This window comes from Esox lucius, chromosome 15 (assembly GCF_011004845.1).
Source record: "Esox lucius isolate fEsoLuc1 chromosome 15, fEsoLuc1.pri, whole genome shotgun sequence".
Lineage (NCBI taxonomy): Eukaryota > Metazoa > Chordata > Actinopteri > Esociformes > Esocidae > Esox > Esox lucius.
The window spans coordinates 5,075,253-5,086,342 of record NC_047583.1 but is presented as its reverse complement, the minus strand read 5'-3'; the positions used below and the strand labels follow the sequence as shown (position 1 = coordinate 5,086,342).

Sequence of the window (11,090 nt, the reverse complement as noted above, 5' to 3'; positions counted from 1 at the left end):
GGCAGCCCTAACCAAGCGAAGGTTGAGGTCAAGAAGGTCTTTGGGACAAATCTACACTGGGGACAGGATTTTTGGAGCAAAACCATCCTAAATTCTAAACAGCAGTTCAAGATATCACAGAGTATTATCTATTGAATGAACCCATTCTCACAGTTACACACACCAATAATGGCAGAATAATATTTATCAATCTCTGCTAAGAGTCATGTACAAGGGAAGATGCAGCATTAATATATTCCTTGAGGCAGGCTGTTAACAGGGATTGAGGCGTGTGCCTTTGGGCCTGAGGTACTATGGGAACTACGGTGAGGTATGTCTTTGTGAAAGACATCTACCTTGTGTCTGTTTTCCTTTCTGTTTTGAGTTGTGGATAGGCGTCCTCCTTCCTGTTTTGTGTTGTGGATGGGCGTCTTCCTTCCTGTGTTGTGTTGTGGATGGGCGTCTTCCCTTTTTGTGTTGTGGATGGGCGTCTTCCTTCCTGTTTTGTAAGGTGGATGAGCGTCTTCCTTCCTGTTTTGTAAGGTGGATGGGCGTCTTCCTTCCTGTGTTGTGTTGTGGATGGGCGTCTTCCTTCCTGTGTTGTGTTGTGGATGGGCATCTTCCTGTTTTGTGTTGTGGATGGGCGTCGTCCTTCCTGTTTTGTGAGGTGGATGAGCGTCTTCCTTCCTGTTTTGTAAGGTGGATGGGCGTCTTCCTTCCTGTTTTGTAAGGTAGATGGGCGTCTTCCTTCCTGTTTTGTAAGGTGGCTGGGTGTCTTCCTTCCTGTTTTGTAAGGTGGATGGGCGTCTTCCTTCCTGTTTTGTAAGGTGGATGGGGGTCTTCCTTCCTGTTTTGTAAGGTGGATGGGCGTCTTCCTTACTGTTTTGTAAGGTGGATGGGGGTCTTCCTTCCTGTTTTGTAAGGTGGATGGGTGTCTTCCTTCCTGTTTTGTAAGGTGGATGGGTGTCTTCCTTACTGTGATGTGGAAGGGGTTGTAGGGATAAGAAAGTGGGATAAGAGAATAACACATAATACCTAAGCTGATGTCACTGTCTATAAGTAACTAAAGTAAAGTAGGTTCCTGAAAATAAAATGATCAGAATAATCAAATCCTAATGTGTTCAACAAGTTTATTAAAAACATTTTATCTTGCTAAATAACATCTGGCATACATGATCCAGTCATATGAGAACATAATCATTTATTCCTATTGTAACAGGGTTCTCAACTATGCTTTAACAATTTGAGATGCCAACACTGTCTATCATATCGTCCATGTAACTATTCATATTTTCCAAACTATATTAACACTGTGGACGGTGTTGTATAATCTCACTATGTAAACTCAGATTCTGTTAGTTCAGGGGCTGGCAACTCCTGGAGGTTTGAGTTCTGTTCTACCTAGGAATCTGCCTCACAACATTACCAGGGATGCTGACCAGTATACTGGTCTATAACAACATTACAAGGGATGCTGACTAGTATACTGGTCTATAAGACATTACCAGGGATACTGGTCCATTACAACATTACCAGTGATGCCGACCAGTATACTGGTCCATAACAACATTACCAGTGATGCCGACCAGTATACTGGTCTATAACAACATTACCAGGGATGCCAACCAGTATATTGGTCTATCACATGCCCAGGGGAGGATTCACAAGCAGCCTACAGGAGCAGTCTCACAGAGTCTCAATGATACAGGGTATTAGTCTGTTAGTTAGGCATGTACAGCAAGGTCAGATGTTAGTATCTCTGTCTGTTGTTAGTAATGGTGTCTCTATACAGGGTCCATGTGTCTGTTGTTATTTATAACATCTCTTTGCAGTCAGTGTCTGTTGTTACTTATAATGTCTCTACACAGTCAGTGTGTCTTTTCCTTTTTACAATGTCTCTTTTAACACTGTGTGTCTGTTGTTATTTATAATGCCTCTGTACACAGACTGTGTGTCTGTTCTTTTTTACAATGGCTCTTTTACAAGCTTGTGTGTCTGTTGTAGGTTATAATATTTCTAGAGAGGCTCCGTGTTTAGACACACACACCTGAAAGTAGATCTTACACATTGTGGTCTTGACAATATTAAACTGTAAAAGGTTCTCTTAAGCACTGATAAACCACTCCAGTAAATGTAGTAAATGAGGGTTTAAAATGGAGGGTTACTTTATTTACAACCAAAAGTAGAAGTTATGTTGCTGAGTCTCTTTCCATTTCCTTGGAACAGGGACAGTAAAGAGGATCCTGTGTGTATGTTGTTTACTATTCCGAACAACAGGGGGCAGTAGAACACAGTTTCATCACTTCAGTGGAACACGAATTCCACAGATTTCGTGGCAATGGAATCTAATGGAAAGCTTTACATTTGCCTTTCCCTTGGTATTATAACAGTTTTGATTTATGGCATTGGTGCAGTCACTGTATTGAGAACCCCTCTCTAAAATACTCAAAATACTCAGTTCTGAGATAGTAGATGGATTGAGGGAGTGACCAAAATAAAGATGAGTAATCATAAAAGGGATCTGAGCATGTACTTTTTTCCAATTGGAACAAAACAATTGACAATCTTCTGTAACCATCACTGGAGTGGTAGATTAATTGTGTAATTAAGTCATCAGCTATGTTGCATGTGGATTGTTATTTTGACCTCTCCCACGTCGCAGCTTGATGATGTAATTTAGCCATCGCCCAAGTGGCAGGGTAAGGATGCCATTTCAGCCATCAGCCAGGTCGCAGCTTGATGATGTAATTTAGCCATCGCCCAAGTAGCAGGTTGATAATGAAATTCAGCCACTGGCCATCTTGACGGTTGATTTAGCCATCTCTTATGTCACAGGTTAATGATGAAATTAATGTTCCTCCCAAGTTGTGTAAGTTGATGACAGCTGTGAGTCTTCTCCTGTCACACCCTGATGATGCTGATGGACGAGGAGGTTCGATGGAACTGACAGAGAGAAAAGATAAGAGCTTCATTATTGACTCACACAGACACACTCACAGAAACACCCTCACAGACAGACACCCACACAGAAACACCCACACAGACAGACACCCACACAGACGGACACCCACACAGACGGACACCCACACAGACGGACACCCACACAGACGGACACCCACACAGACGGACACCCACACAGACGGACACCCACACAGACGGACACCCACACAGACGGACACCCACACAGACAGACACCCACACAGACAGACACCCACAGAGACACAGACCCTAATCGTTGAAGGTTAGTTCACCTTGCTGCCCTGCACCCCCCCATAGTGGTAGAGTGGTGTGCTCTGAGCTGAGGCGGTGGTACTGTAGTACGATGGTTCGGTCCGGACAGAGGGGCGTTTGGTTTTGTCCTTACTGCTGCTGGAGTCATTGTCCTTGATGATGTCATACTGACGGCAGAACAGTGCTATAACCGCTGCGGGGTACACATATCAAACAGAATTATAAGAGACAATCATATTGTTGGAACTAATCCTTTGTTGGAAACACACACCTGCCCACAGGAGGAGAACAGTGGTGACGATGAGTAGCTCTCCAGTCTGCAGGTTAGGGGTCATGTCCAGGCCCTCCATGGAGGGGTCATCTGGGGGCGAAGAGGGGGGCACTTAGAGGGCGTCTGTATGTGTTAGTGCATGCGTGTGTGTGTTTGTGCAAGTGTGTGTGTGTTTGTGCAAGTGTGTGTATGTGCATGCGTGTGTGTGTTTGTGTGTTTGTGCATGCGTGTGTGTGTTTGTGTGTTTGTGCATGCGTGTGTGTGTTCTCTGCTGCCGGGGGTGGAACCAAAAAACCCCACAATCATCACAAAACAAAAACCTATTTGACTGTGGCAAAAATGTTTTTTCTGGTTTAGGGGTCAGGTTTAGGGTAAGAGTTTTGACTGGGTTTAAGGTTAGAATTAGGGTTAATGGTTTGTTTAGGTTTCTGGGGGTAATGGTTAGGGTTAGTTTATGTTTCTGGGGGTAATGGTTAGGGTTAGTTTATGTTTCTGGGGGTAATGGTTAGGGTTAGTTTATGTTTCTGGGGGTAATGGTTAGGGATAGTTTACCTTTCTGGGGGTAATGGTTAGGGTTAGTTTATGTTTCTGGGGGTAATGGTTAGGGTTAGTTTATGTTTCTGGGGGTAATGGTTAGTTTATGTTTCTGGGGGTAATGGTTAGTGTTAGTTTAAGGTTTCTGGGGGTAATGGTTAGGGTTAGTTTATGTTTCTGGGGGTAATGGTTAGTTTATGTTTCTGGGGGTAATGGTTAGGGTTAGTTTATGTTTCTGGGGGTAATGGTTAGGGTTAGTTTATGTTTCTGGGGGTAATGGTTAGGGTTAGTTTATGTTTCTGGGAGTAATGGTTAGGGTTAGTTTAAGGTTTCTGGGGGTAATGGTTAGGGTTAGTTTATGTTTCTGGGGGTAATGGTTAGGGTTAGTTTATGTTTCTGGGGGTAATGGTTAGTTTATGTTTCTGGGGGTAATGGTTAGGCTTAGTTTATGTTTCTGGGGGTAATGGTTAGGGTAAGTTTATGTTTCTGGGGGTAATGGTTAGGGATAGTTTATGTTTCTGGGGGTAATGGTTAGGGTAAGTTTATGTTTCTGGGGGTAATGGTTAGGGATAGTTTATGTTTCTGGGGGTAATGGTTAGGGTAAGTTTATGTTTCTGGGGGTAATGGTTAGGGATAGTTTATGTTTCTGGGGGTAATGGTTAGGGTTAGTTTATGTTTCTGGGGGTAATGGTTAGGGTTAGTTTATGTTTCTGGGGGTAATGGTTAGTTTGTGTTTCTAGGGGTAATGGTTAGGGTAAGTTTATGTTTCTGGGGGTAATGGTTAGGGTTAGTTTATGTTTCTGGGGGTAATGGTTAGGGTTAGTTTAAGGTTTCTGGGGGTAATGGTTAGGGTTAGTTTATGTTTCTGGGGGTAATGGTTAGTGTATGTTTCTGGGGGTAATGGTTAGGGTTAGTTTAGGTTTCTGGGGGTAATGGTTAGGGTTAGTTTAAGGTTAGGTTGAGGGTTAAGTGTAAGAGAAAATAGGTTGTTGAATGGGAATGTTTTGTGTCCACACAGGAAGTGAGAATCCCAAAATGTGTGTTGTATGTGTGTGTATGTAAGTATGTCCACCTTCCAGGACTCCTATTGGGTAGTGGTCAGTCTTCTCCAGAGTTCTGAAGTGAATAGTCCGACTGGGCTGGCTGTCTCCCTGAAGCCCAATGGACTGGACCTAAGAAACACAACACACCTTTAACCCCCAACCTTGAAAACCCTGACCTTTAACAGACCATTTTGTCCAGGGCGAATTGCAGCTCGAGCATTCAAAACCAACCCGGGATCTGTAACTCCTAAATCTTCACCTGTATGCTGTAATGAGTGTCTTCCTCCAGGTCCCACAACACACACACTCGACTCGACGAGTTCACCTCCCGAATAGAGCGTTGCATCAGCCCGTCCTGCCTCTACGCACACACACACGCACGCACACACAATGGAATCTGCAATTAAACAGCATTTTCGCATAAACTCAGAAGTACACACACACAGGCGTGGGGCACCTGTTGAGATATGACATATCCGATGACAGCGTCTCCCTGCGGGACACTCCAGGTGATGGTGGCGGAGTCCGACCTCAGCTGGGTAACTGAGACGTTCACCGGGGCCGCCGGCACAGCTGTTATAACACAGTGATTATGTATTAATATACGAACATATTTTGTGTTATTACACGGTGACGACATTGCACATGACCCATAATATCTAATGTATTACATCTGACATGTTCGGTCTCATAACACACTGATATTGTAATACATATTACACTTTGTGTTATAACACATGTCATTATGTTATATATCGTGCATATTTGGTGTTATTACATAGCGATAATGTACTGTATAACATTTTACATGTGTTTAGTGGTGCAACACAGCAATAACGTATTACATTTTACATGTTTAATGTTATAACACAACAATCATGTATTACATATTATACATGTTCAGTGTTATAACACAACCGCAATGTATTGCATAATGCACATTAGGCGCTAAAACACAGCTACAAATGGATTGCACGTTACTCATCTTTAATGTTATAACACAGGAATAATGTTTAGTGTTCAGCAGGACCCATTGGGATGTCATGAATATTCAATGACCTGGTCTAACATTCCATCATGACCTCAGATATGAGATGATGAATATGTAAACATTTAAAAAAAACTGGAAGAATGGAGAATGGGAGTAAGAAAAAGAGAGAGAAAAAGAGAGAGAGAGTAGAGCGAGAGAGATGTATGAGAATGACACGGTCCTGTCAACAATTAGCATTCTTACACACACACCCACACACGCACACACTTTTGTTCCACTCAACTGTCTTTTCCCCGACCTGACTGATTGCTGTCGATAAAATGATTTTGTTGCTAATGGATTCAGAGAGCAGAATGAATGGGGTTTGGATGGACTGGTGTGTGTGTGTGTGTGTGTGTGTCTGCGCACACAATGAAATGCACAGTAATATCACTCACACTATAACCCTTTTAAGTCAATTGATTGAGCTCTATTTGTGCTGATACAATTAAATAAACTGAGGTGGAGGGAGGGAGGGAGGGAGGACGGGTGGGGCGAAGGGGAGGCAGGAGAGAATACAGAAGGAGAGAATAAAGGAAGAGAAATAGGAGGTTAAGGGCGGTGTGAGAATAGAGGCAAGAGAATAGAGGAGGAGAAGATGAAGAGGGCAAAGTAAAAATGAGAGAGAACGAGAAATGAAAATTGATTTAAGAGTGAATCATAGCAAGACAAGAAACTCAGAGACACGAACACATGCTACTTTAACAGACTAAAGTACCCTAACCTCAACAGCAGCCAAGTGTTTTTAATAATGTTTACTGATCATAGCTGAATCAGGCAGAGTAAACACATACATTGCAGATGTAATTAATCTAACAGCTTGTCCCTGTCATGTACAATGATGTATGGATCAGCTCAGAGCAGACCAGGGCCCGTAAATCAGTAAAACAGCCCTGAGATCAATATAGACAGCATAAGCCTAATGGGTCCACTTATAACTGTGAAGGATCGGTGTGTGTGTGTGTGTGTGTGTGTGTGTGTGTCGTTTTAGAGCGAGTGGTGTGCTTGCACCAGTTAATAAATCAGGATAAACCTCTCAATCCAGGGAAGTGATTCTTAGGTCGTGTCTCAGGCAGTCCTCGTTTGTGACATGAACATAAACCACTACTGTCAATACAAAAGAAACAAACACTGACACATACCCCCACCCCAACACAAACACACACGACCGAAAGTGGAGACCTTGAGAAAAGGTGAATACAGCATTGCCAATGAGTCCGTAAAGGTGACCAACACCAGGGTTTCTTTAGCTACATGCTAACCCAGCCTACTTACTTGCTACAACCATCACTGTGTGCCAGGTCGCCAGCAGGAGGGTAGCGAGACTCAATGAGACAGCAACATCAGCAGGCATGTTCCCCCTCCCTCTCTCCGCCACTACATCACATCACAACCAATTCGCTCTCCCACAACCGGTAAAGATATCCAGAATGTTTGGGGTAAATATTATCGATGTTCCAGTTTAGTCCAATGTTAGTCCACACGCATTTGAAGCAGCAGGGTTTCCGATCGATAACGGTCAGTGGTCCACTAAAAGAACACCACCACAACGCGACATTCGTGGTTAAATGACGTCGTTACCACGCGTGATGTTGCTTAAATGCAGGAAAACAGCTGTTGCTCGTTTAATGAGAAAGGATCCGGAGAAGCTACTCTTGTTACGGTGGCGGGCGTTTTAGAGCCTCGCAAACCGCGTTCACCAGTGTCATTAAGAAAATAGCTGAAGGGAAATGGACACAGAAGACCAGAACATAAGGATCTTGTCACCTTTCTTCGGGTCTGCGCGAGAGGATCCACCTGACTACGTGCTCTTCCGTGAGCCTCCTGCTCCTCTTCGGTTTGGTGAAAGGCGCGCGCGCGCAACGTACTCTCTCTGTCTCTCTTAATGGTTCTAGGCGTCCAATTTTTCAGGGTTTACTTTCTTATCTTCGTGGGGACAGCAGGTGTCGACCACACGAACACACACACATGGCGGATTGTGACAAAGTTCAGCCCTGGAATTCTCATCACAGAGAGAAGCCCAGTGGCCAGGAAGCGGGAGATGGAACTGGGCCGGCATTCGTACCCCTTTTCGCATTGATTTACCATGTGATCGTGATACCGTGTTAGGTTACCAAAAGAAACATACACAACGAAGAGTTTAACAGGTCGATGGGTCGCCACCAGTGTCATTCCACCTACCAGGCAGAGGTCTTGTCAGGGGTCAGAGGTCTTGTCAGGGGTCAGAGGCCTTATAGGGTCAGGTAGGATCAGGTCTTAGGGACACACTCATGCACCTCGTTAACCTTTCACCCTGACTTTTAACCTTAGAGACACCTAAGTACACAACCTCTTCTAAGTTATTTTGTTATTATTTGTTTGTTTAATTGTTTTTGCTCTGTTTATATTTTTAATAATGGTAATGTATACTTATGAATAGTTTTGTTGAATGTAATTGTGAAATGTTGTTAACTTATATATTTATTCTCTGTGACTTACAGCAGTGAGTTACATTTTCAGATGGTAAACTTTCCTCATCATGTCTCACTAATCTCAATTGACACTTACATTTTGGTTTAGGGAAGTAGGCTACTTTTCTCCCCTACATGGTGTTCAGTGATATTAATGTGAGTGTGTATGTGTGTGTGTGTTTCAGAGGCTGTTCAGCGACAATGTAGTCAAGTGTGTACCATACAAGTGTTGATCCAGATGTTGGAGTGCAATCCCAGGGTAAAATGTCTTTGTCAATATATTCCTAGCCGGGGAGATTAGTTTCTAGAGGGATATTATATATTTGCACACACAGACACACACAAACACACATTGAATATCTTTAAGGTTCAATGTTTTATGTTCTGTGTTAAAGCTCTGATGTTCTAATTTCTTCATTGTCTTTCTGACAAGCCTTGCTGACACCCCAGGAGTCCTAAGAGGCCAACCCTAAACTGGGCACACTCACACTAGTGAAAGGTGTGTGTTCTTTCTCTTGTGTTCTCGTCCTCTGTCATTCTCTAGTTGTCTTTGTTTTGTCTTCTCTCCCTTCCTCGCTGTCATGTTCTCACTTTCTCCTTAGTCGGTCCCACTGGCGTTGGTCTGTCAGCTGATTGGTTGTTCTCACAGGCCAAGTCTCGCCAGAAAGCTAACCCAGTAGTGTGTTACGCTGTACAGGCCTGGTGACATCATTGCCAGGAGACCAGGTGGCAGCAGAAAATCACGCATTACCTCTAGTTTGACAGCTAACATATAATAATAATGATACTTTAGGTATATTCTTATACTTCAACTATAAATATTTATTTCAATATCATTCATCTGTACCCACTAGGATTTCTGTGAGTGAATCCTACATAATGTATTTCCCTCCACGGTTTAGAAACATACTTAATGCTTGGATGAACATGATATAGTGTCAAATATTTACTTTTGCAGTACAAATATTTAGTATGGAGTTACTGATTCTCCACATAGGCAGTGCTGGCCCACTCCCATTGGGCCACAGTCAGACATAACATCACTTGAGTCAATTAAAAACATGGACTTAAGCTTACGTTATGTCCCAAGTCCATGTTGAGTCGACATTGGTTCACTTGAGTCCATGTTAAGTTGACATTGGTTCACTTGAGTCCATGTTAAGTTGACATTGGTTCACTTAAGTCCATGTGAAGTTGACATTGGTTCACTTGAGTCCATGTTAAGTCGACATCGGTTCACTTGAGTCCATGTTAAGTCGACATCGGTTCACTTGAGTCCATGTTAAGTTGACATCGGTTCACTTGAGTCCATGTTAAGTCGACATCGGTTCACTTGAGTCCATGTTAAGTCGACAACGGTTCACCTGAGTCCATGTTAAGTCGACATTGAGTCCATGTTAAGTCGACATTGGTTCACCTATGTTATGTCGACAGTCTGAATAGGACCCAGAGTACATGTATAATCATGACATCAAGGAAACACTAGAGGGCAGTCAAATGTTAAGAAAAACAGTTATCTGCTTCTGGATCCAGAGCCAAAGAGACTTTGGCCAGCTACAGAGTTCCAACCGGGTGCCATTTTGTTGTCTCCAAGCATTCCGTTTGCCCGTTCATTAGCTTTAAAAATAAAAAAGAGAGACTGAGAGAATGTGCTGCTATTGTTAAATCTGTCTGAGAAGGCTTCAATATGGCTGCCATAAAATGGAGTTGTCAAATGGTTATATCTTCTCCTATTGTTAGTGTTTGCCAAAATATAAAAAACTGTGACCTAGATTTTTTGTTGTTGTTTGAGAATACTATTTTGACAGGACTCAGTGGGGAGTTTTTTTTTTGTTCAGTTATATCAACCTATTGTCTACACAATTTCTGAAACGCATGTTTACTTACACCTGGCATACATGAGAGACCTCGGCACATCCTCTTGTTTTATGAAATGAATCCAAACTTAACATAGGCATTTCGTGTATGGTGGCATCTCAAGAGTATTTATCGGAAAAACTGTGAAAGTGTGCCTCATAGCAAAAACAGTATCATTTATGTAAAACTGACATAACCTGTACTATACCTGGCATAGTGCTTTGTGATTGTCAGGTTACACCCTGGATTGGGCTGTGATGTAATGTAACCTCAATCTCCACACACGCGCGCACACACACACAGGTGGAGGATTACAGTGACGTGGATGCTGCGGTCTTCAAAGTGACTGAGCTGCTTCAGATCCTGTGGCCTAATAGCCATGGGGCATGTGGGCTGCTGGTACCTAAAGCTGACAAGCCGGACATCTATCCATGTTACGAAGAACACCTTATAGAGGTTGTATAGGGCACGCCATAAAGTCTTCATTAAAACTAGACCCTTTCCAAAATAGGTACAGTTATCTAAAATGGTCATTCCACAGGGGGTACTTGAGAAAACTCATGACACCATGGTAAAATTACTAGCAAATCATGAGTGGGTACTCCCGAGCAGAGCAAAATTCTGTTGGTGGTACAGTAACTGAAAAAGTTTGTGAACCACAAGGAAATTCTGCAAGGAATCTTTGAAAACACAAG

At 42.9% G+C, this 11,090-nt stretch overlaps 1 protein-coding gene across 1 annotated transcript; it reads right to left on the bottom strand.

Moving 5' to 3' along the window:
- Nucleotides 1-609: 609 nt before the first annotated feature.
- On the bottom strand, nt 610-8,392 carry fndc4b (fibronectin type III domain containing 4b). Its single transcript, XM_013131909.3, has 7 exons — nt 7,364-8,392; nt 5,516-5,631; nt 5,318-5,419; nt 5,088-5,187; nt 3,482-3,571; nt 3,231-3,403; nt 610-2,922 (listed from the first exon to the last, which is right to left on the bottom strand). Exons 1-7 carry the CDS (start codon nt 7,440-7,442, stop codon nt 2,881-2,883), a joined length of 702 nt encoding a protein of 233 aa, XP_012987363.1. The 5' UTR covers nt 7,443-8,392; the 3' UTR covers nt 610-2,880.
- Between the last annotated feature and the right edge of the window lie 2,698 nt (nt 8,393-11,090).

Excerpts from the sequence above, each read along its gene's own strand:
- fndc4b (XM_013131909.3), bottom strand. The coding sequence starts at position 7,442 with ATGCCTGCTGATGTTGCTGTCTCATTGAGTCTCGCTACCCTCCTGCTG. Across the intron at positions 3,572-5,087 it reads CCCAATAGGAGTCCTGGAAG|ATGACCCCTCCATGGAGGGC; the intron begins GTGGACATACTT and ends CTTCGCCCCCAG. Across the intron at positions 3,404-3,481 it reads TGTTCTCCTCCTGTGGGCAG|CGGTTATAGCACTGTTCTGC; the intron begins GTGTGTGTTTCC and ends TGTACCCCGCAG.